Source organism: Aspergillus oryzae, chromosome 8, assembly GCF_000184455.2.
Source record: "Aspergillus oryzae RIB40 DNA, chromosome 8".
Lineage (NCBI taxonomy): Eukaryota > Fungi > Ascomycota > Eurotiomycetes > Eurotiales > Aspergillaceae > Aspergillus > Aspergillus oryzae.
The window spans coordinates 1,739,385-1,764,483 of NC_036442.1; the positions used below are offsets into that span (position 1 = coordinate 1,739,385).

The 25,099-nt window shown below is 48.2% G+C and overlaps 8 protein-coding genes across 8 annotated transcripts; 6 read left to right on the top strand and 2 right to left on the bottom strand.

Annotated features, from left to right (window-relative positions):
* Positions 1 to 359: 359 nt before the first annotated feature.
* On the top strand, positions 360 to 1,029 carry AO090010000629 (uncharacterized protein; the record flags this gene model as incomplete). The annotated part of the gene is made up of 2 exons (XM_001827540.3): positions 360 to 785; positions 844 to 1,029. The coding sequence occupies 2 exons, from the start codon at positions 360 to 362 to the stop codon at positions 1,027 to 1,029; spliced, it is 612 nt and encodes a 203-aa protein (XP_001827592.3).
* Positions 1,030 to 1,973: 944 nt separating this feature from the next.
* AO090010000628 (type 1 glutamine amidotransferase) lies at positions 1,974 to 2,912 on the bottom strand (the record flags this gene model as incomplete). The annotated part of the gene is made up of 1 exon (XM_001827539.1): positions 1,974 to 2,912. The coding sequence occupies one exon, from the start codon at positions 2,910 to 2,912 to the stop codon at positions 1,974 to 1,976; it is 939 nt and encodes a 312-aa protein (XP_001827591.1).
* A 2,000-nt stretch (positions 2,913 to 4,912) lies between these two features.
* On the top strand, positions 4,913 to 5,320 carry AO090010000627 (uncharacterized protein; the record flags this gene model as incomplete). The annotated part of the gene is made up of 1 exon (XM_001827538.3): positions 4,913 to 5,320. One exon carries the CDS (start codon positions 4,913 to 4,915, stop codon positions 5,318 to 5,320), a length of 408 nt encoding a protein of 135 aa, XP_001827590.3.
* A 163-nt stretch (positions 5,321 to 5,483) lies between these two features.
* Positions 5,484 to 10,245, bottom strand: AO090010000626 (putative ABC bile acid transporter; the record flags this gene model as incomplete). Its single annotated transcript, XM_001827537.1, has 3 exons — positions 5,484 to 7,295; positions 7,349 to 9,844; positions 9,901 to 10,245. 3 exons carry the CDS (start codon positions 10,243 to 10,245, stop codon positions 5,484 to 5,486), a joined length of 4,653 nt encoding a protein of 1,550 aa, XP_001827589.1.
* A 2,078-nt stretch (positions 10,246 to 12,323) lies between these two features.
* On the top strand, positions 12,324 to 13,165 carry AO090010000625 (uncharacterized protein; the record flags this gene model as incomplete). Its single annotated transcript, XM_023233567.1, has 2 exons — positions 12,324 to 12,780; positions 12,981 to 13,165. The coding sequence occupies 2 exons, from the start codon at positions 12,324 to 12,326 to the stop codon at positions 13,163 to 13,165; spliced, it is 642 nt and encodes a 213-aa protein (XP_023094258.1).
* Positions 13,166 to 16,923: 3,758 nt separating this feature from the next.
* Positions 16,924 to 18,281, top strand: AO090010000624 (uncharacterized protein; the record flags this gene model as incomplete). The annotated part of the gene is made up of 4 exons (XM_023233568.1): positions 16,924 to 17,088; positions 17,144 to 17,528; positions 17,578 to 17,695; positions 17,942 to 18,281. 4 exons carry the CDS (start codon positions 16,924 to 16,926, stop codon positions 18,279 to 18,281), a joined length of 1,008 nt encoding a protein of 335 aa, XP_023094257.1.
* A 1,597-nt stretch (positions 18,282 to 19,878) lies between these two features.
* AO090010000623 (alpha-hydroxy acid oxidase) lies at positions 19,879 to 22,352 on the top strand (the record flags this gene model as incomplete). Its single annotated transcript, XM_023233569.1, has 3 exons — positions 19,879 to 19,900; positions 21,247 to 22,130; positions 22,200 to 22,352. 3 exons carry the CDS (start codon positions 19,879 to 19,881, stop codon positions 22,350 to 22,352), a joined length of 1,059 nt encoding a protein of 352 aa, XP_023094256.1.
* Positions 22,353 to 23,503: 1,151 nt separating this feature from the next.
* Positions 23,504 to 25,064, top strand: AO090010000622 (glycoside hydrolase family 76 protein; the record flags this gene model as incomplete). The annotated part of the gene is made up of 4 exons (XM_001827533.3): positions 23,504 to 23,603; positions 23,679 to 23,926; positions 23,978 to 24,427; positions 24,486 to 25,064. 4 exons carry the CDS (start codon positions 23,504 to 23,506, stop codon positions 25,062 to 25,064), a joined length of 1,377 nt encoding a protein of 458 aa, XP_001827585.1.
* Positions 25,065 to 25,099: the final 35 nt, after the last annotated feature.

Genomic DNA, 25,099 nt, shown 5'->3' on the forward strand with positions numbered 1-25,099 from the left:
CCAAAGAAGATTGGCTACTTTTGGACTGGTTCAGGAGACAAGTTCCATAAGGGTATGTATATGCCGAGAGTTGCACTCTGTACAGTAGCTGATAGGTCTTCTAGACTTTCTTGCTACCTACAGTCTTGACGATGTAAGTACCCCCCTCCATTGAGATAGAATCCGGTCACAGCTAACGTAGTTGCAGGATACCTTCGGCACTCTTCTCTGGGTAACGGATGTCCCGTCTAGCGGCAACGACCCGCATCACCTTGGACCATCTCTTGACGGCAAGACCCTAGTTGGTGGTGGGCTGTTGTCGCTGTTGAAGACCCAGGTAAGCACACACGGTGCATCCTTCCAGCGAGCCCGTCCTCACAATGCATCAGGATACGGCTTTCTACTTCGACACCACCAACCCCTACCGGCCAACCTTCAAGAAAAGCAACCGCGCCCTCCTCTCATCCATTGCAGATGAGATCCGCGCGAAGCCAGACGGCGGATTCTATATTACATACATGGGCTCCGCAGTGGGCACTTCGCCAGGCCGTCTGGTTGAGACCGACGCGAACTTCGACATCATCCACGAATGGCCGGAAGATGTAGAGGGAACGCTCAACATTCTGGGCGAGCAGTTCTCTCCCCATGGTCTTAGCATTGACTGGGAGAGAAACTTCATTCTCACTTCTGACTTCGTTGAACCCATCAGTATCTTGAAGCCTAGCACGGGAATCCGGCGTGCAAACACGCTTAGGTTGTGGGACTTGAAGACTAAGAAAATTCTCAACACCATCACCATTCCCGACGTGCGTAATTTCCTAACACAGCTCATCTGCCGCTTGCTGGGTGCTAATAAAGATACAGGGCGGCGGCATTCAGGACGTCAAATTCATCCCCGGAAACCCCGACGGCGCTGCTCTCGCCACAGCTGTCCACCTAGGCCAAGTCTGGATCATCTATCCCGGACAGAAAGATGCCAATGGCAAGCCCGGCAGAGCAGAGCTTCTCTATGACTTAGGCCCCAAGGCTCGTGACACTACCGCAATCTAGTACGTCCTCCTTTCCACGCAATAAAATCTCTACCAAATCCCACTAACCGTATTTTGAAAAGCACGGACATCTCCCAAGACGGCCGGTTCATCTACCTCACTCTAACCACAGCAAACCACATCGCAGCCCTCGACATCAGCGATCTGAACAACGTCAAGCGTCTGGATGACCCAGATGAGGATCAGCCAACCGTCGGCCCGCACTATGTCAAGGTGACGCCTGACCAGAAGCATCTCCTCGTCACGGATTACTTCGTGCAGACCGGTGAGATCGGTTTGATCAACACACCAGCTGATTTCAAGGCGCTCTATATCGACTTGAATGAGGATGGTAGCTTGAGCTTCAACCGGACAATCGATTTCAGCAAGGAGTTTCCGGAGAGGGGTGGTGCGAAGCCGCATTCTAGTGTTGTGTTTGACTTGACGGATCCGGAGAATCCTCTGTATTACTGAGGTCGCTACCTGGGATGACACTTTGTTGCAACTGTCTAGTAGAGGCGTGTGTTGAGGGTCATAAGAGGGGTATCAGTGGATGATGTGCCTCTACTATGTTTTGCTCTCGTTCCTTCCCCACATATTCGTTTACTATATTTTAATTGAGAACATATTATTATTTGGAAATCACATATCGTAGATGTTCTCTGAACACTGATAATATTAACATGGGGCTTGTTCCGTAACACTGAATGAACACATGGGTATAGTAACAACAAGAAGGAAGATGAGAAAGAAGAGACAATAAAACAGTACTTTGTTGGAAGGAAGGCAAAAAGAAAAGAGTCAAGTCTGTGGTTTTAATGCACTCGCTAAAGATAGCCCGATAGAAAAAGGTGATGTCTTGATGTACTATTCGCAGCCCAGGACTAGCTGAAGCAAGCTCGGAGGTAGATGATGAATAAAAGATAGATTTGTCAGTCTTAACAAAAGCCCGTACATACATGCGCCCTATTCGCCAGTGTGAAGTCCCTCCATACCCGCCAAAAAACACACAACAGCAGTAGCAAAGGACCTCGCATCATCTCGTCGCTCTGTCTCATGTGGACCAACCTGCTCCAAGAACAATGCAAGCTTCGAATCTTTCCATCCGAAGCTCGGTGCAAACTCCAAGCACATGTTCTGCATACCGAACGCGTCTAGCTCATAATGGCCTTGGACGGAGAGGACCCTTCCCGGGTAGTACAGCCCCTGGATGGGACAAATAGGTGTGCTTCCGACATTAATCCATGGCGCAGGGAGACAAGCCTTATCATTGAGCGTGCTAGTAGATCCCTTCTTAACCGCCATGACACGATCACCATGGAACATTTGAATCCTCAGCTGTTGCTGCGGCAAATGACCTAGTGCCAATGGAAAAGCCTTGACGAAGTTCTTCTCCAACTGAACGGTATATATACCCACTTCTCTCCCGAGGGGACATTTCTCAACGAACACATCTCGCTCAGTGTCAGCCGGGTTTCTCATCAGAGCGTGTCCGATAAGCTGGTGCCCGAAGCAAGTGCCTAGAATTCGGACCTCTGGGTATTGTTCAAAGACGGTCTTGAGAAAGGTCTGCAAGCGCTGCATCCAGGGCGACATGTCCATTTCGTACACACCCGGTGCGCCGCCTGTGATCAGGATGGCATCAATTTGAGAGGTGTCAGGGTAGACAACGTGGTCAGGATGACCTCTCAGCTTGCGCAAGTCAGGATAATGTCCTCCTCGGATGTCATATGGAGTGACTGATATGTCGATGGGGTCATCGTGGGCTAGGGAGGTCTCGTTCAGACGGGAGGCAGTCTCCCGGAGGATGTTACGAAAGTGAGCACTGCACAGACCGTGAGATTCGTACAGCTTTCGGGGGGGGATATCGACGTCAAGGACGGCAATGTGGATGCTGCGGACCATTTCGGCGTTAGGGTTATGTTCGGTACAGGTACGGCGTTGAGTGTAGGGAGTTGGTTGGGGGATTTGGAGAGAGTTCTCCAGTTATATACACTCACACCGACTCCACCTTTTGTTGGGGCGGCTATTGAGAATTGCGCTAAATGGGAAGGATTTGGCTCTGACAGTACGATGTAAATTGGATTCGTATGAGCAGTCTCCAAAAGACTCCAAACAAAGGTCCAAAACTATAGAAATACAGGTCCCAATAAGCTTAACCTTGTTTACCGATGTGCCAATCAGGTTAGATGTTAACCCCGTGGGGTCTATATCCTTACCTAACACCTCAGTCCTATTGGATAGTTTCTTAATTTATTACCAAATTGTTATTATTCATGCCCAATTTTGTTGCTAATGGATTGATTCCTCCCTTGCCGATATATTCCGATCTGATGAAAAATGGGGGTAATGAATATTCATTAGTGGTTGGCGGCGGTTGCAGTGGAGTCCAAGGAACACCTTTATTTCAGTTAGAGTTACGAAATAGCTTGGCTTAGGCCGTACTCGGCGTATTCGGCTCTCTCTATTCCTGGGCTAGATATGCAGTCGGATTTGCTCTCCGGCGGGTTCAAATGAAAAGCTGGAACCCCTCCTTGCTTGCCTTTTTAGTAGTATTGTTTCCTGGATTTAAGATTGCAATGGACTTTCTGCAGTGCCACCGTTTGAGGATCTGTTGAATGCTCGTGTACCAGATGCTACGCGTCCTTGTCATTCGTACTAATGCACTGGTCAAATCAGACGCCAATTATAAATCAAGCTAGAAGCTGAACGACGCAGCCCTACTCGCACAATTCTCAGGAATAGCAGTATCACACCATAATGCATAATGGACAATTCCATAACTCAGTATCTTCTCCCTTTCCCTTGTCGCCCCCATCCTCTTGTCCCTTATTTGTCATTCTCAATAACTTTCCTTTAAACGAGGGGGTTGTTGAAGTCACATAAAAGCCTACAGGTTTCATGATATGTGTCAAGATAGAGCTTACTAAATCCCAGACAGCCAAGAGTTCACCTGAGGGGGATTGAGTTCCAAACTATGCGGGATCCAGTTTAGTCTGGGGTAACGTGGCTGCCGATCAACAGATACAAGGCTGTACGTGCACAGGGCGCTTCAGCCTCAGCCTCGTCCTCGAGAGGGGCAGTGAAAATGCAGCCTCGTGCCGACTTGCTCATAAGGCAACCAGGGATAGGTACCGCGAGAAATGGCGGCATCCCAGTTTTTTCATAGAGTTTTCCACCGTGACAACCGGGTTACCGAGTCGCCAAGGTCTTCGCCATTAACAATACCAAACCCAGCTCCAGCTCCAGCTCCAGCATCAGCGTCGATTAACAATATTCCTAACTGGTCTCGAGCTATCTTCGAATCAGTCGGTATCGACAAAGATACTTGCCGTGTTAACGGGTCCCCTAGTGATCCCAATCACCTCCCAAGCCTCCCACCAGACTATCACTCCTTGTTGTCAATATTAAGTGACAACAGACCCCATAGTAGAGCACCCATAGAGACTCACCCGCAGAGTCAAAGTCCATTCTTCTCCCGTCTTCCACCAGAAATTCGCAATTCGATATATCTCTTCGCTTTTGGGGACCGCCGAGTTCATCTCGACTTCGACTTCCACCCCCAACGAGGTCAGTGGACATGGTGGCATCGAGTATGTGATGATGCAGAAAACTGCCTCGACAAAACGTTTCAATGTCCTGAATACGCCGGCGCTGAAGAAGCGATGTTGAAACTCGCTTCACGCTCCTGGGTAAAGGAGGGGTTCGAGTATAAACTGAACGCGGTGAATTGGCTAAGATCTTGTCGTAGAGTGTGAGTATCTTAATCTCAAATCCTACCAGCTCTAATTCTGGATATTTACTCACTAGCATACAGATACCAAGAAACTCTCCCTGTACTTTACACTTCTACGACATTTGTTTTCACGCATGGCATTGATCAGCTCTTCCGCCTGTCGCGCGTCATGCCACAGGACCATCTGGCACTCATCACATCACTCTCTGTTGAAATCGACATCTACCGGATCATGAAGTGGCCACCTCATATCGACATCCGATTCAAGTCTTTTTATGAGGAAGTCTTCAGGATCCTGCTCTGTGAGCTTAAGAACGTGAAAGATCTTCGGTTCTCAATCGCGGGATTGTCGCAGCATGCTGGCAGCCCAGTGCAGTGGATCAGCCACGACGAATGGGATTGGATTGCGCCATGGGAGGGATTGGCGTCTAGTCGGAGTTGGAGAAGGCTAGAGATCGCGGTACCAAGAGCCTGGGTCCCTGAGTTTGAGGGAGTGGTGCAGCGGAACAGCGTTGTGGAGGAGCAGAAGAGGTATCGGCTTGTGGTTGGGAGTGATGGTTGGCCTAGAGGGTGGTAGATCAATTACAGGTTGGCAGGAAGTCATGTTCTGGTTTGATGGTTTATTTGGTGTTGGATATTATGAGTATCTTATATAAATAAAACAGGCTATACAATTTGTCATGAAATAGTAAACCAAGAGGCCTCGCCATATGCTTAAGTCATTAGTAGATTGGTATTGTTCAATTTCTTTTCCCGAGAATCATCTGTTCCAGGACTGCCCTCTCGCCGCTGTTCTCGACAAGATTCCTGAACACACCACCCTCGATTCCAAGTAGCTCTCGTGGTGGCCCAAACTCTACTGCTTTGCCTGCGTCCATCACAAGGATTCGATCAAAGTCTGCGATTGTGCTAAGTCGATGAGCGATGACGAGTAGGGAAGACTCATTACGTCCGAACTCCGACCGTATCGAGCGTTGGATAAGCGCATCAGTCTCCATGTCGACGGCGGATGTAGCTTCGTCTAGGATCATGATCTTGGGTTGTGCGACGATAGCACGAGCGAGACAAAGGAGCTGGCGCTGGCCTTGAGAGAGATTGAGTCCACCCTCGGATATGGGGGAGGCTAAGGATGTGAAGAAACTAGAAGGTTTTGAAGGTCCACCAGTGGGTGACATAGGTATTGATGCTACGGTGTCGCTACCACTAGACGAGCCATGATAGGACTGGGAGGCGAGTGTAATAGCGTCTTCGAACGAAAGGAGGTGCACGCGTTCCAGCGCATTGTACAGCTCCGTATCCGTGTACTCATGGAAGGGATCCAGGTTGGATCTCACTGTTCCGGAGAATAAAACTGGATCCTGAGGGATGATGGCCAAGCGGCTGCGGAGTGCCTGGAGAGTCATCCTGGATACATCCAGACCATCAATGATGATACGACCTTCTCTAGCCTCTAGGAATCGGAACAGTGCCAGAGTTAGCGAGGACTTTCCGGCTCCAGTGCGGCCCACGACACCAACTCGCTGGTTGGGCTGCATATTGAAACTAAGTCCATTCAAGACAGGTGGGAGGTCAGGCGCATAGCTGACTACCAAGTCCTCGACCTCCACGCGTCCACGCAATGGCCATGCAGCTGGTGGCTCGTAGCCTCCTTGGTCTTCTGTTTCGATAGTGGAGTATTCCAGTACACGCTCGGTAGCGTTCATGTCCATCTCCATTTCAGCGTAGAAGCGGAGGCCCATAGACACGGCGTAATTATATTGCAGGGCGAAGCTGATTGCAAAACCTGCCAGTGCTGCAGGTATAGTGGGAACATACACGACCAGTGCAGCGGCTCCTGTTGAGAAAACAGCGCCGACAATGCTCATCCGGAAGGAGAGCCACCTATTAAAGAGCCATGAGTTCCACACAGTTTGGGCGTGGCGGTCGAGTTTTGAGTACATCTTCCGAATGTACACGTCTGCCTTGTTGAACGCACGAATTGTTGTGAGGCCTGCAAGACTGGAGTCGAACAGCTCCATGACGGGACTCTTCGAATTGCTTTCCAAGCGTTTCAATTCTCTCGCCCCGGCGAGATATGAGTTCGATAGGTAAAGGCAGAAAAGCAACAACAAAAAGGCGAATACAAGAAGTAGTGGCGATACCAGAAGACCGGCCACCATGATGCTGGCAAGCTCCAGTGCTTTGTACACAAAATGTCCGAGATCAAAGGCAAGTCGCCAGTCCACCGTATAGATGTCGGACGTGAACCTGTTCAATATCCGACCAAGAGGCACCGTGTCGAGCCAGCGCATGGGTGCCCGGAGGACGACTGCGAGTAAGTCTTGAAAGAGTTGACGTGACGATTGAAGCGATGCGTAAGTGATTGCAAACTGTCGCAGAGCGCCGATGACACAGGCCGCAGCCGACAAGGCTAGGTAGACGCCGAGATAAAACATGAGATCATTGTCGACTTGAACGGCCTTGAACCGATCTATCGTATCTTCCCATATTGTCGTTGACTCCTCCGTGGAGGATACAGGCTTAGGACTTGTCCAGAGACTCACCCACCAGGACTATGTGGAAGTTAGAACGAATGTCCAAATCATGATTAGAGATCTTAACTTACCCGACCGACTAAGAGAGCCATAAAGCCAGCATACATCAGGATTGTGAATGTCCATGCTAGCCAGCTATTCCCCTTCGTCATATATGCGGTATATACCTTCAGGGGTATTGACCCTGTTGCGCGATCTTCATCCTGCGTGAATTGCTTTGGGGTGTGGCTCTCAGTTGCAGGTGGAGGACCAACAGACGAGCGCTTCCTAAAAGACGCGTCTCGAGCAATTTCCCTGTCCTTTAAATCCCTCATCTCAGCATTCAAGCCATGAAGAAACTCGGTTAAGCCATGTGCAGCGCGCACTTGTTCCACTGTGCCAGCGTGCGTCATATAGCCATTCTCGAGAAGAACACAATAGTCGGTCCGAGGAAGACATAATCCGACATGATGGGTAACAAGAATTCTGGTGCGATTCTGTGCCAGCTCTCCTGTAAGCCCATGCTCATACACATGACGCCCAGTTTCGGCATCCAGTGCACTGAAGATATCATCCATCACGAGAATGCCTGCGCGGGAATACAAAGCCCGGGCAAAGGAAACACGCCAACGCTGTCCACCACTTAGGTTTATACCATTAGCACCAATGTCAGTCATGTCTGCGTCGGGTAGGATTGTGAGGTCCTTTTCCAGCCCTGATGCCTTCAAGACCTTTCGATACCTCCGCCAGTTGTATGGTAGACCGAAGAGGATATTTTCCCGAATAGTCGCATTCTCCATCCATGGGTTCTGCGCTACATAAGCTAGGGCCGTATCGATAATCCAGTTGTCACGGGTCGCTCGATCGTCTTGTCGTTCTTCTAGAGAAGGTGCGTGGGGAACTGCTATTGAACCTTGTATAATGTCGCATTCACCCAAGATGGCGGCAAGAAGTAAACTCTTTCCAGACCCAGTCCTTCCTGCAACTATACTCAGTCCTTTCGGTGGGAATTTCAGATTCAAGTTGCGAAGCACAAAACTGTCATCCATCTCCGGAAGCTTGGGAGTCCCTTCCTCTTGACTAGGCCATGCAATTGTAGCACTTTCGAAAGAGATCTCATCGACGTCGCTCGTATGAGGCACTTTTTCAGCGGACGAGAGATACTCGTCGATGCGATCAGAGCTGACTTTGGCTTCCATACCTTTAGATATAAGGTCCGGCAGGCCAGCCATTGCGGATTCAAGGTTTCCAAAAACCGAGAGAGCAGTAAATGCGACCGAGGCAGGAAGGTCACCGTAGGTCAAAGCGTATACAGTCAAAGAAACTGCGGAAAGCATCAATGGTCCCAGTATCCACACCGTCACCAACGCAGTAGTACAAAGAGAAGTCTTCCACAGAAGATCGAGTTCAACACGACGCTTTTCATTGATACGATCCTGCCACTGTTGCTCAAGAGCAGCGAACTTGATCTGTCGGATGCCTTGAAGTACCTCAGTAACGGTGGAAGTGCGCTTGTCGTTAGCCTTCATGAACTCCTGCTGCGCAGCAGAGTACCGCTTCGTCACAAACGTATTTAAAGGAGTTATCACCAGTGAGACAGATGATCCAGCCAGGAGGCTTTTCCATCCAAGTAAATGAGCCAAGAACCCAGCAGCTAGCAGAAGCCGCATAATACACGAGGGAATGAGATAGTTGAACGTTGCAAAATCGGCAACTCGCTTCGAATCTACTGCTGCTAGGTTCATGATACTCTGACGGCCCTTTTCCTCTTGTGCCCCTTCATCCTCAGGTGTACTGTCGTCCTTTGTCGGTTTCATGCCCTTGACATCCTTGCAGCGTATCGATTTGGCGAATATGATAGACGAAAGCCCCTCGTAGATCGGAACCCAAAGCTGCGAGGATATAATCCACCACAACCACGACTCAATGCTGTAGGACACAACAATAACCACCCCCAAAGCTGCCACCCATAACCACGCATGGAGGCTATTTCCGAGCCCCACTGAGCGCTCTTCTAGTGCCTTCAAGATTCCATACATTGCTATCTGTGGTCCGAAGCTCAACACACAAGTAATCAAGCTTAGCACAGCCTGCCAAATCAGCGGTCGCATATTTCCGAGCACCAGTGCCTTCCACAGTTTGCGGGACTGGCGAGTCTGCTCAAGACGAGTGTATAAATTCTCAGCACGAACGGCGAACGGCAGCTTCGGTAGACTATCAATTTCGAGGCTATTGTTCTCTGCGGCATACTTCATCAGGTCATTGACCCAGCTGAAGGTGAATCGACTGTATACACTATACGTGAGCTCCTGATCAACGATTTGTCCATCGTGGTACACGTTCGGCCGTCGGGGGATTAGGATCGAGCAAAGGCCGCGTAGGAAGGCTGCTACAATTTGGCTGGCAAGAAGCCCTGTCTGCGCATGTCCTGGGTTGGCGTCGTAACCGGCTGACCAAAACAGGCAGAGTTCGATGCAGGGCACCGCGACCGTGAGTGCGCTCGTCCAGAACGAATAGATGCTAAGCCGATAACGCTCTACTGTCGAGGGCTCTGTAAAAAAGGCAACAGATTGCAAGCACAGCAAAGCCTTTGTTCATTAATACCATGATATCATGCGCACATCAACGTAGCAGCAACACTTACCCAGCAACCCAAGAGTAACCAGAAAGGAATAATAAAGTAGCTCTGACCAGTCTCGAGACAAAGAATTGCCAGCGCGAGCGACAGTTCTAATCCGACCACAGATAATATCGCGATCGTCACTCTCTGCCAGGAATCAGCGAAGCTAAGCAAGGATGACTCCGTAGCTTCTCCATCCTCATCTTGATACCCCGGTTTGGCGATTAACAGCGTTTCCAGGCGGATCGGCTGGGATCGTTTTGACAGCCGGTGAACAACATTGAGTGTTGCTGGTGCGGTATTCAGGGATATCAATAATAGCCCGAGAACACCAGTTGTAGCTGACCAAATCTCCGGATTGCCTGTCATTCCTTCTCGACCGTGGAAATCATCCGGATAGTTGTTGACGAAGAAAGAAACCGAGTAGGAAGGGACAAATCCACATTTCCGACGTCGTCCACGGGACTTCTATTATCTAACAGACGCGGTATCAAGGCATGGTGCGACTCTTTGCAGGGGCGCCATTCCACCTACAATACTCAACCACCCCTTGCTTACAGAACATCGCGCCTGCATTCCACTACCACTACCACGATAATTTGATTGGATGCCCCCGCGCGAATTTAAAACGGCCTCTCACATGAGCCAATCAAATAGGTTCATTGGCCAGATCTAGGAGCACCAGGGCTAAGCGAAACGATGCGTCGGGAGAGTGCAGGTCGCGTCGGCAGGCGGCGATGGGGATAGGGCACAGCACAAGTCATGTGAATGCGCCCTTGTCTTACTTCTGACTATCCATGCATGTGTTGAGGACTCGTACCAATGCTGCTAGAAAAATAGATGTCTAAGAGAAAATTATGACTATCCATACTGGTAACAAGAAATCGTTCAAGGTCACAGACAGTTCCTAGCTACATCAGGCCAAGTCGTCAAAGCTCGTAAGCAGTGTTAACATTTTGACTTGCTACAGCACTATCTTACACTAGTAACTTTAGAAACCTTTGATGCTCGAATTCTTGTGGGTTATGAGAAAAGCTGAACTTTTGACATTTTTTCTCGCAGTCAGTACAGCCCGTTCATTGTCACTAACGGCGCCTACCTAAAGTACGTATTGATGCAAAACAAGTGTTATGACCCATTCGAGCTATGACTGTCCTATCATATACCATTTGGTGTTACACGAATGCAACCATCACTTTAGACTTCGAATAACAGACTTGAAGGTAAGTCTAAGACGTTATCGACCCTAACCCGTGCGTCATATTGTTGACGGGAAGCAGGTTCCAAGGTTCTGGATCTTCTTTGGTGGTTCCAGCTAAGCCCAGCAAATAGGCTTCTTGGTGCAAAAGTCATACACCCGGTTCGGGATCTCAAAATTGAATTTCCAAAGGACTAATGCGTTGCAATTGCATAATAGTATCGGTGTCATGTTAGGGCCAGGGATCCACACTAAGTAGCTTTGTACTCCATATGGTGTGGGAACATACAGTGTACGAAACAATAGGTCTATGGGAAAGGCAAATCGGGTTTAAGCTTAGATGCACTTTTTAGCGGAAATACAATTGCACAGAAGCACTAGAGGATCAGTGAGAAATAGATATGTATCTGAAATTCAATGCGTACTGCTAACATATTGTTTGGGAAGGCTTCAATATGTGATACGGATACAATGATGCGGATCCTAATCCTACAGACCAGCAATTGAGTTCGTCGCAGACAATCAATCGAAGCCGTTGTCCACGGTAACTATCCCGACAATCTGTTGCTACTGGGTATCGAGTATAGGTTAGACTATCGGACTTTGCAAACAGTCTTAAAATTTCTATTCCAGGACAACCTAACCAAGTATGTTCTTCTGCGAACCACTATATCTAGTTCACTATAATATTAGCTCCAGATAGTAATCTTTATATTTCCGCAACAGGCAACAGCTAGGATGCCCTTTTTGCTTGTATACAATTAGAATAATGCACTAGATGCCTCATGCATCATTCATTAACATTATCAACTAGTTAATTGTAGTTAATACCAGGGTCTAGACCTTTCCTGTGCCTCCACTCTGTAGAATAATAGGTCTACAGAATTTTTGTTTTGAAATTTCAACCGTTTGCATCTTAGTTGAGGAGTCATATGAAGTATAACACAACCGAAGTGGACATAGCGACGTATAGACGATGTACGTCAAATAAAGTCAAAAGAGGATGAGGGGACACATTGAATGATGGATATTGACGTGTAATGCAACGTTCAAGTAGTCAGACCTAGGAAAACAGTGACAGTACTGAGAAAGTCTATTCTAGTACAGACTCAGAAGGTATAAATACCCAGTCAAATACCGGTAATAATTCGAACTTCTCCCCTCACCAGCACCAGACATATCTGTTCTACCAAACATTGGTGATCTTATATTCATTTTATCCTATAGAGAGCTACCTCCAGAAGCCGCAATGCCCAACAAAGACGACTTTATCTTCAACGAACTTGTTGGAGGAAAGGGTGGTGATAACTTCGGCGACGCGCTTTGGAGTGATAAGCCAGTGACCGAGGTTGAGGCCTGGTACGGTCATGCATGGGGTGCGGACTTCACGGTATTGAAGGGATTAAGAGTCCATTGGGGCGACAGGTCCAGTCCAATGGTTGGCCACCCATCGGGTGATGCGTTGCACACTAGCTACTCTTTCGCCCCAAATGAAAGGGTCCGGTGGATGACGCTTAATGGAGCTGACCCAGGCTCTGAGGGTCGCTGCGACGCTATCAGGTTTGAAGCCAATAACCCATTCGCTGCAGGTGGCACCGGCGGCTTTGAACGCCATGAAAATCCCGGAAATCACGTTTCCATGGCTTTGTTGGAAGGGCGGCAGGAGATATCGATAGCCTGGGGGCTGTTTTCCACAGATAATCAGGGTGAGTTTAGAGCCCAGTTGTTCAGTCATGTCTGTCTAATCATTAGCACGGTTAGATGCTGGTCCACGCCTGCTGCACATTCTTCATGATTATTACAAAGGACAAAGCGCGAAAATCCACTTTTTATCTTAAGGTCAATTTGCACAAGCATTTAAAGGATCCAAGCAGGGACGCGTTCTATTTACGCGTTCTGAGTAAAGGGAATGTGGCAACAGACACTCGCATCCCTTCCATGCAAGGTACCGCAGATGTTGGGGTCTTGGAGCCTCAGTACCCCAACATAACTCGTACTCATTCTTTTAATGAACAAATGGTTCGTGGCTGTTCTTTACGTCAGTTCTCCAGTGTATATGGCTTAACTAGCTCACAATCTTTTGTTGTTTAATACAGACTTCGAGGTGGTTTGCCTCTTTGTATTTGATAGGCTACCAACCCAAGCTAAAAATATATTCTGTAGTCGGGTTACTACTCTTCGGAAAAGATGAAGTAAATGGAGATAAGCATAAAAGGTGGCTTGCTTAGTATATATTTTAGTCAAATCAAATTGCAGGATATTAAACACTATTGCGGTGGCTTGAGCTTAGCATCCAGGATATATATATCTGGGCACTCTAAACTAGTACGTTGATTACCGGCGCACTGTATATAGACCTGCGACCCCCGTTATTATTACCTGCCGAGAGTGTCGGCATAATATCAACTCATATCATTGCCTACTTGAGTTCTTCAATACGCGATTAAAACAGAATAAGGAAAAAGACCCACTCACTATATTTAGGGGTTTTTATTGATTGGCCGCTGCCAAGGCCAGCAGAGGGTACACGAATACGACAGCACTGCGACTTTTTTTTTTTCCAGATCCGTATGGTTCGTTTCTCATGAAGCATAGACTCGCAATATCTGTCATGAGTCGCCCATTCAGCACGTGGCTAGTTATCTGCTGTGTATGTGGTTGAGGATCGACAAGGTCTCAGCGCAGAGCCATAACTGAACACCATGTCACCTGCGTCCGTGTTACTTCATCACAAAATGGAAGGTGAGAAGCGACATGGAAAACCTGAAAGTAGTCAAGACCGACACGGTCACTGGTAAGTTTTAGTAAGGAGATCATCCTCACGCCAAAAACATAGTAAGGCGCCTTTTCCTAGCCGAGTGATCGGCTCCTCGTCGATATCAAGATAAGGCAATCATTTGGCTAATCTTAGGACCGGCTCATAGACCCACGAATAAAACTAGATCAACCCTTCGAAAGTCAAGCTTCCCCAACTTAATGTGTGCCTGGGCTAATGGGAGCTTTGCCGTGATATTTGGATTGATGTACTGAAGATCGCCTGCTATAGTTTAGTATTGTCCACAGGGTAATGCCCCCACGCCATCTGACTTGTCCAACTTAATTAGACACAGTAATATGTTAACTGCTTATCTATCTTCGACCGAGTTAAAGTGGGATCTGGCACAGATATACTGCGACCTTGTGTTCTTGCTTGTTTTAGTACGTAATTTCTGTTGCGCTTCTCTAAATCTCGACAATGCGCCGGATTATAGGATTGTGATTGGATTGGGGTTCACCTGAACAGGTCACTCAGCTGAGACATGGCAGCTCCAGTCCGACTAGTGCTCTGAGTCCTATATTATGTACAAGCAGCCACTATAAGATATATCGGATCGGATTTCAAAATTCAGTCTTAACATGGATGTTAGATCTCGTAAGGCCTTGCAAGGTTGTTAAACATACATAGTTTAAGATTCGCTGAAGACTAATTTGTGACTTAAATGGTTTGTAGAAGATCTACATACACTGGCCTTTCAAGGCGAGTACTTTTTTATTTTTGGCATACATGTAGTATATAGTTGAAAAAAGAAAAGAAATTTACTAGCTATTTCTTTCGATCTAGAAGGACATCCTCTAGACAGCGACAGTCTAAGGAGTGAAGGAGCATCTCGGGAGTAAGTGGTCAACCCGGGGTTTCGGGCAAGGAGTACCCTGGCGTAATACTTATCCAGAATTCCAAGAGCGCTTCCAAGGGCTAAGCGATGGCCCCCACGTCACTGAACCTTCTGTAGCTGCAAGGCTAAGGCGCTGTAGGTGTTATGCAAGCCGTTACAGAAGACGCTGTACGAGTGACCTTCAAATTTTATTCAGACAACACAGCACATGATTTCGGACCGACATTTTGTTCGTGACCAGGCAACTATGAAGTGAAATGCGGTCGTATGTATCTTTGTCACGCCTAGAAGCCAAGAGCCACGGAAAGATGTCCCGCCCCGGAAAGCATTCGGACATTTAACAACAGTTTCTTCGAACGAAAGCTTCATCCACTGATCAGCCCACTCGGCATGTTCGTTGGCGACAACGAGAACTTCAGTTCGCATTCAAACCTTGATCCTATAGGGGTCCAGCAGCAGCTCCATTAGACTGAAAACATTCGTTAAGAGGGACGGAAGCTCTTATAGTATAGTCAACGGTGTTCTAACATCCTAAAGCTACTACAGCACTCGCCCCAGTTTCCTTTCATGAAAACACTCTGAGATGTGTCGATGATGACACCTTGAAGGGCACACTATGTACTAGCATAGTCGGCGCTTTTCGAGAAAAATTACCTAGAAAGGAGAATGCTACACATGTGGGTACTTGCCAAGCATTGTGAAGAATGGGGCTTTTATATTATCCACTTCAACATTTTTTTTTTTCTTTCTCTTACACCTCGTCAATGGCCACACAATCAACAATCTGCAATTTATGCATATTCAGAAAAGATTAGCGTCTGCATAAATTTACTAGTTTCAAGCCCAGCCCATGGTTGCCACCGAGTCGGAATCATACCGGAGAGCTTCCGAAGTTAATAAGCTTAATCACAGACCTATTAGTGGCAGGCACAGTTGGATCCGATCTCCATTTCTGTCACTGGTAGTATCATTATCCGTTGTACGTGATGTCTCAGAAAGTGTGGATCGATTTCAGGCAGTCTAACTCTACACAACACGGAGGGGCAATCACTCCACAAATCCCTGTCAGAGGAATCTCTATGTCACCTGTAATGAGTTTTGATCTGCGTTATTCTTCAAATTCTTCATTTCGGGTGTCTCCTGGGTCGCAACAATTTGGGAAAAGTGCATGTTCTCACGCCTTTCTGTCCTAGGCGGTCATGAGGCATTCAACATTACTTATGAGATCTATTCTATATTCTGTCACTGTCCGTTTTTTAACGATAGTGTACTAAAGGGGAACTCTATAGCTGTGTTCAAAAGAGCAAAAAGAAGAGAAAGAGAAAAGGGTATTCCAGATAGGAAGGCCATGAGGACTCGCCTCTTAAATTCATGCCTCGGGGAAACGATGGAGAAACTACAACGATTAAAGAATAATTAGCGAGCGGATTTATTCCACATGAGACGAAGATCTACATGGCCAAGACCCGCCATTTTTCGGCCGCTGCCTGAAGTTCGCCTTAGGTGGAGAACGTTATCTACAGGTAACTCCAACGGAGAGCATTGGGCAGATCATATTGGTCTTACATGTAAGAAGTCGAAGCTATCGAATCCTTCGTGCCGTTATCCCGTTCTCCTGCCGCGTTGGCATGTAATGTACGTAAGGCAACTGGCCACGATCCGAGAAAATAGACAAGCTGCTCGGAATTTTCCTGCATATCATTGACCTGCTCATACTCACTATGTTTTAATAAAAGGCGTTCTATATGATATGGGACTGCAACGCAGGCTGTTGCTGGGTTAGTCTATGTGTATCCACCCTTACCTTATAAATTTGGATGTGGGACGGAAATGCAGAAGATGCTCCGAAGGAGTGGATTCTAGCATCAACAGTCACAACGGCTCAGTACTAGCGTTGATCGTCTTCGCCCTTTCGTTCCGATTGGATGTAACTACTATTAACCAATTTAACCTTGGGTAAGGCCTTGCAAAAACCATGGTGCAGCGCGATCTTCAATTTCAACAATACATATGCTACGTTCACTAAACCCACTGCGCCTGCACGGATTCTGTATCGTCCCTAGTTATAAGCTAGGTGGGGACTGCCCTTACACAAGTCCGAAGTCGGGTTGCTTTTTCTAATCCCTGATCAATGGCCCTACCTTGATCTCTACCGCAACCCCGTCCTAGGCAACGGCAGAGGCAGACAATTTAACAATGTCTGCCAGTGTGGCTGATACCCATGATAAAGGTCCTCGGATTCTGGCAGTGGTATGGACATTATCAACCCTTACGACTATTTTCGTCGCTGCACGCGTGTATATCCGTCAATGGTTGATCCGCAATGCAGGTATTGACGACTATATTATCGTTGTGTCACTGGTAATGCCCCTGGATTACCTTCGCACATCAGAACCTCACAGCTTACCGCGTACAGTGCCTAACATTAACATCCGTGGGAATGACCACAGCAAATGTGCATATGGGATACGGAAAGCATGCTTGGTTCCTGGACCAGAGCACCGTGGAGACGATAAGTTTGGTTAACACAATCAGCTTTGTAATCGGCATCTTTTGCTTTACCATTCCAAAAGTCGCAGTAACCGTTCTTTTGACTCGGATCCTCAATCCCAGCCGTTTACAGCGTATATGGCTATGGACGATGATTGGAGTTACGGCTTCGGTGTCATTTGTATGTATATTTTTATTGGTGTTCCAATGCGACCCCCCTCAGGCCGCATGGCAGCGCCGCCTCGTCACCGAGGGCAAAGCGAACTGCAATGATGTACAAATTTTGATTAAGTATGCCATCTTCAATGCTGGTAGGTTGTTCTTAGCTCTCAACCGTGAATATGGCTGATTTTGAGCTAGCACTATCCGCCAGTGCTGACCTGTACTTGGCCATATATCCCAGTACTGTCCTCATGAAACTTCGCATGCCATTGCAGAAGCGTCTAGCACTTTGCGCTGCCTTGGGCATGGGGTCTATGTATGTTAATTCTCAACCACACTTCCTGGACGATAGCTGATCAATGCCAGTGCCGCGGCGACCGCTATTGCAAAGAGCACGCAGTTCCCAGACTTTGCCCTGCAGGATGACTATACATGTGAGAAATCTCGAGCTGCCGTTTCTCCTGGTTTTTGCTAACAACACCAGATGAAACCGCGGATCTTGTGATGTGGACAAAGTAAGGCAGCCAGAGTCTTTCTCAACAACTCATGCTAACGATTTTAGCATCGAATCCAATGTTCTCATTTTAGCATCGTGTATTCCGACTCTCCAGCCGATCCTCGAACTGACGCTTAGGGGACACGTTCACACCAGAAGCCCTCGAGGGAAAGACGCCAACTACCCACGCGATTCCGTTTTCCAGAGAACCGGACACAGAACAAACCGACGGTCGGATCGCTCGATTACGCACGTCGAGAGCCAGGAGAGTATCCTTGGAGCCGAAGAACGGAAAAATAGCCATCCCCTCGGTGCTATCGTGCGGACAGATGATGTTTCGGTGGAATTCAACACTAGATCGGGGCATAGCATGCCAGAGAGGCATATGACGTGGCAGATTGCTTAAATGCTTGCGCCACGAGATGTGTGACCTTCAGTCGGTGTATCAAGGAGGATCCCTATGTTACACAATTTGTTTTCGTGTGCCATATTTATTTTAGCCAGGCAGGCACATAGATTTCTCTTCTAGTATGACATTCATGACCTGTATACTTATTTTGTTATCTCGATTTATGTCTACTACGGGGCTCGCACAGTGCGAGATCCACTTCATGTTGTTATCTCTATTATACTATTATCAATCAAATACTCTCAGCCCCTGAGCGTATCGAGATTCGAATGATTCTCCCAATCTATCTCTACCGCTGGATCCCATCCATGTGGACCAGTTGTCTTATTTTGAGCCATATTTGGTCCCATCTAAACGTCTGTGCAAAAGTACGGGATTTATTTTGGGAAATATTGGTCGTAGCTCGGAAGGATTCAAGTTTCAACGGCCATGGACTAGCGCGATCCTTTTGGTAAGCTCGCGCAAATAAATGTTAATAACTAGGAACGGCCGTTAGAAGATAAAGGGGGCTGAGTTCTCTTAACATCGCTCTCTGTCTAGTATACTTGGCAGGCCATGGACTCGGGACCTACCTTACCAGGGCCTGCCCCTACAACTTTATCATGAAAGTATAACGATGTCATTTTCGGGTTTCACTAATATTTTGTTGCATTTCCAGCCATCCACATTAAATTTCAACTCTTGCAAACTGTTCAGCTCTTAAACTTCTGAATGCCACGCAAAACTACACAACAACCACACCACAGCCCAACTCACCGATTCGTACATCATCTATCACATTAAACAGCTTACAAAGAAAATATGACCTGTCAACCGTTATACTTGCTAGTATGAGATATCACGACTCTACTAGACAATGCAGATTGCAGAGAGCATTGAATCTAGACCGCAAAGCCCAACCCTACTCGGTTCTTCTGGTAATCCCGATATGTTTGGCTTCGGCATGTTCGGTATCCAAGCTCCACCCGGACCGGCAAGCCGGGAAGGCTGGAGCACATTCCGTGGGTCTCTTGGCATATGATACCTTGTCTTTCAATCAGAAATGAAGTGCATGACCAAATTGACAGCCGCTTTGAAGGTCTGAAGTCGCTGTTTTGATACTCCAAGAAAAGTCGGCTTAGGCCACCGGGGCTGTTCTGACCTGGACAAAGGAATTGGAGATGCAATATCCACACCGGGTAAAACCGGGATACCGACAATACTCACACGTGACCGGGTCCTTGATGCCCAAGGCATCAATAACCAGTTCGATAAGATAAGCGTGTCAACAGCGTCATCCCAGGTCGCCGTCATGGATATCGTTCTCTAAAGCTCGCCTACAGACCCAACTCGTCGAGCAACACCAGAAAGCAACTAGGACCGCATTCACAAGATCCCAAAGAACCCCGATCCTATGATATCATAAGACTCCAACAACTCAACCCCCCAAAAGTCACCCCACCACCAACCCAAACCATTATTCACCGAAGAAGCCCCAAAGGGCAAAAGCAACATCTCCGCCCCACAGTCCCATATAAGAACTCCCAACTTAACTCCATTACCCCTCCAAACCTCCACGTTTCACACCCGGAAACAAATCCCCAAACTGCCCAAAATGGTCTACACAATCGTTGTCCGTATGTATTTCCCCTTTCGCTCCCTCAATGGCTTTTCTCGGGAAGCGCGTTGATGCTAACTCGACTGGGTGGGAATTAGACATGCGCGCGAAGCCCGACGAGGAGTCTATCTCCAAGCTCCACGCGAAGCTTTTGGAGGCCTCGGCCGTTTACTCGAAGGATAAGGAGACTCTCTCCTGGTTCGTTATGCAGTCTGTCCATGATAAGCAGGACTTCTGTATCGTGGAGCGTTATCTCAATGAGGGGTCTCAGAAGTATCACCTTGAGAACCCTTACTGGAAGACTTTTGATCCATATGTCATTCCTCTTTTGGAGAAGGATATGGATCTCAGGAGATTTGAGGAGTTGGTTCCTGAGGGTGAGGAGAAGAAGTAATTGTGCATGGACCGGGTGTTGTGATGTATAATGTTTATGCGAGGATGAAACAAATGTCATGTCGTACATATATTTTTACGTTTCTGGAGCATGTTAGGTCCTAGAAGGAAAACTGAATGGGATTCTCGCAATTGCTGCTGGATCTAGTGCTGGAGGTGCTAATTGTAGAGCCGCTGCTACTATATATATATCAGAAGCACTCAATGACTGCTGACATCCTCGCACTGGGCTCTTCTCAGGGAAAGCCATTCAGACTTTGCTAATAGTATAATCCCCAATAATGCAACATTACCAGTGCAGATCTGAATATGATAAATTACATCTAAGCCATATTATGCGATGCTGACCAGGTTATCGCACCCTACTCAAATCTCGTATGGCCCATGCACTATCCGGCCTTTCTTCTACCCATAATAGTGAACAGCACCACCTAATTGAAGGATAATGGGCCTTCCTTTTCTGTTGGTAAATATTGAAGTTTCAAAGATTTACCCCGCATTATCGAAAGTCAATGCCATGCATCCGAGAATACCATGCTTCGTATCGCTCAAGGCTACAACTTTCGGCGATGAAGTCAATTCCGTGGATGATAGGAGAGTATGACCGAACTCCGATACAGAGAACCTATTATCATTCGACGAGAGTGCCGATCATCTCGACTGCATGAAACGTACAGTTGTGGTGTCACGTGAATCCATAAGAAGCTCCTACACGCTGGACGTAGCAGATAGAGCTATCCACAAAATACATACTACGAAGCTGAGCCCTTGCGCAAATTTACTTTGTCTTTACCTGATATCGAGCTCTGAAGCATTATGGTGGGCCAATCGCCGAAAGAGATGATCCTGTGCATCGAGGATATAAAATCTGCAGCGGGGCAGAAGTTGCCCGCATCATCCAGAGGTGCGGGGTGATACCAATATGAGCATTCCACGCACAATGGCATTGTTACTGATTACGACACGATCCAGATTTCTACAACGCAGGCTCGACGGACCAAGTCACCGTAGCGGAAAATTCCACGGCCTATGGGAAGTACCGTCTGCGTCCGCGGGTACTGGTTGACGTCTCGGAGACAGACACTAGCACCACCGTGTTCGGACAGAAGATCACCTTTCCGCTATGTGTAGCGCCGGCAGGCATCCAGGCAATGGCACATCCGGATGGTGAACTGGCGACAAGTCGAGCGTGTGCTAAGCGACAAGTCCATATGGGTGTCTCGTCGTTCGCAAACTATTCTGTGGAGGAGATCCGAGCGGCTGGGCTTGACATCGGACCGATACAGCACACCATGCAGGTTTATACCATGCAAGATCGAGCACACCAGGAGCGCATTATCAGACGTGCCGAAGCGGCAGGTTGCGTCGCGATCTTCCTAACGGCGGACAGTCCGATTCTTGGCGTCCGGTACAGTGAGCACCGGAACGATTTCCGAGCTCCCGAAGGCCTAGACTTTCCCATGCTGGAGAAGACGTCGGAAATGATTCGAGCTGAGCGACACGAAGATGGATTTACGGGAGTCAATTCAAGCTCACATTCGTGGGCCAGGGAAATTCCCTGGCTTAGAAGTGTGACAAAAATGCAGATCTGGATTAAGGGCGTGCTAACGGCGGAGGACGTGGAGCTTGCCATACAACACGGTTGCGAAGGAGTCGTCGTTAGTAATCATGGAGGTAGACAGCTTGACGGTACTCCGGCCACGATTGACGTCCTTCCGGAGTGTGTTAAAGCTGCAAAGGGTAAGATTCGAGTACACATCGATGGGGGTGTCCGGAACGGAACGGATATTTTCAAAGCCCTGGCGCTTGGTGCAGAATGCTGCTGGATTGGACGGCCGATCATCTGGGGTCTTGCGGTAAGTCCGGCTGTCTAACGTTTCCCTGTCCTCCAAGCGGCAGTGTCACTGATCACGTTCTCACGGTAGTATGATGGAGAGGCGGGCGCTGGTAAAGTGCTGGACATTCTGCATACGGAGTTCAAACGCTGCATGCAGCTAACGGGTTGTAAGAGCATAGCGGATATTTCTCCGGCTTCGTTGGGTGTGGTCAGAAGTGATGGGCCATTAGCCCGGTTGTAACCTTTTCCGCCAATTCTCCTTTCGGTCTGTCGGTTCCTTTGGTTACTCTGCAATTTTGGGAGTGTTCCATTGCTCTGTTGCATAGAGAGGGAGTAGTTGTGGCTATGTTAAAGATCGGTTAGGCATGCGGATAGATCGCAATTAAAGGGGAATGAGATGAGTTGACGGATGCGGAAGTCCCGAGAGTTGAAAGAGTGAAAATTCACCAAAAGGGGAAAGGCGTCAGGGCACGTGCCCCGCTATTTGCTTTTCTCCTGTGGAGACAATCCAATTCTGGAGTTGCGATTTCATTTCCTTTCTGAACAGTCGAGACTCTCTTTGATCACGAACAGAAAGCGAGACAAACAATGCACGCATGACGGTGGGATCTTGTTCCTTTTATAAACGAATACGACCGTCAGCTGGTCGTGTCTGGAACTCTGGTTTCAGTGCTATTTATAGCAGATGTACGGAGCATATGCAAGGAATCCAATGTGATTGATCCCCACCAGCTTGAGATTTTGAGAAGACAGTTTTGGGGTGGCACCTTTAGCTAAAGGTAGCCTACGTGCCCTGACTTTCCCCTGCCCCTATCGCCTGAAAGTTCATCATTACGCCCTGTTCCGTCCCAATGTAGGGGTAGTACCCTGGGAGAAACGTCGCCCAGAAACTCAATCAAGAAATAACCATCTTGTCCAGTCTTGGACAGCAGAAAGATTCGTCACGGACGGAGCAACAGTCCGGGGAAGACATACTTACGACGGAACCGAAGACGATCAAACCCAGGGCAAGAGCGATCTGGGACTGACATGAACCCCTAATAAAGGACGAACAGGCAGCCAGGAAAAAGCCCAAGGACTTGGCGCGCGCTAAACCCCCAAAAAAGCAGGCAGCGCGGTGATCCCATTGGCCGAAGCGACTGTGGCGTGGACATCTTGGCGGATACACTCGTCCCTTGGCGTTTCACTGCCAAAACTTCCCTCTTCTTCTTTCCCCCCTTTAAAATTCCACCACATAATAATAATGTCTTTCCCGTCGCCCCTGGGAAAAAATAAAGCTCCGTCATACCAGGCCCTCCCATAGCTGGAGGTAAACTAGGGCGACTAAACCAGAATTAAGCATAAATCACGTTCATAATACATACTTTACAACCTACAACACGCAACCCCTCCATGCGCGGACTAAGTTGGCAACAGCTCGGCGGAGCTGTCCTGCTCCTCCTTCAGGGGCAGGTGGCCCTGTCGGCGCTCAGCGTGCAGGTGAATAGTAAGGGTATGTCGATGTTTTCCATTTCCTAATTTGGTTATGTGGGTGAAAGAGTACGAGTTCTTAGGGCATGATTTCCAGATTCGTTGGCCAATGCGGGGAAGGAGATCGCCGATCCTATGATGGACTTCTATGCACAGAATCAGACGGAAGGTATCCCCGGCAAGCTCACCGATACCTGGTACATTGCTGGCGCCATGTTCATGACCTTGATTCAGTACTGGGCTACCTCTGGCGTCGAGCAATACAACAAGGTCGTGTCACATGACCTTATGTTCCAGTCGGGTGAGAATTACGATTACTTCTCGTCGAACTATAGTCAATGGCTGGTAGGTTTGAGACGTGTCCCATGGATAGATGACATGGTTAACCTTGACCAGGGAAATGATGACCAAATGTTCTGGGGTCTTGCCAGTATCACCGCGTCGGAGACCGGGTTCCCTGAAGTCTCGGGTAAACCCACTTGGACTTCCCTGGCTCGTACCGTTTTCAATATGCAGATTGAGCGGTGGGATGAGACCGCTTGCAACGGTGGTCTGCGCTGGCAGATCTGGCCCTACCAGGCGGGTTATACTATGAAGAACTCTATTTCTAACGGTGGTCTTTTCGAGTTGTCCGCTCGCCTGGCCCGGTTTACCAAGAATGAAACCTACGCAGAATGGGCAGAGAAGATCTGGGATTGGTCTGCGAGCTCACCTCTCATCCTCACCGACAAGTGGTATGTGGCCGACTCAACATCAAATGAGAACAACTGCAAAGACTCTGGCAACAACCAATGGACGTATAACTACGGAACCTTTTTGTCCGGTGCCGCGTTCATGTACAACTACGTGGGTTATTCCATCCGAGTCTGCCTGTTTTCTGGCCCGCATACTGATCTGTAACTAGACCAATGGTGACGAGAAGTGGTTGAAGCGCGTCAATGGCTTGTTAGAAAGCACCTTCGCCACCTTCTTCCCGTCCACCTACGGCGGTAATGTGCTGTCTGAGGTGGCCTGCGAGCCTATCATGAGCTGCGATCGTAACCAACTGGGCTTCAAGGGATATACGGCTATGTGGCTGGCCCATACCGCCATCTTGGTTCCCTCTACCGCGGAGCGAATTACTCCCAAGTTGCAAGGCTCTGCAGAAGCAATCGCGAAGCAGTGCTCGGGTGAGTCTGAGAATCTCTGTGGTGAAACATGGGGCAAAGACACTTGGGATGGTATGAAGGGCCTGGAAGTTCAAATGGCCGCATTGGGTGGAATTACTTCGAACCTGATGCTCTTGGAGAGCAAGTCGCCACAGACCATCGATACAAATCCCGACGCAGCTGAACATCACATCGATAATAACGAAAACAGCAGCAAAGACCCCACCAAGGCGAAGCCGATTGAGACAGCAGATCGGGCCGGAGCCTGGATCTTGACTGTCATGATCGCCGCCGGTGCGATCGGCGCCGTGGGGTGGTTAATCAAGACGCAATAAGGGCTCGGGTTAGCTTTTTATTTTCATGTACAGAT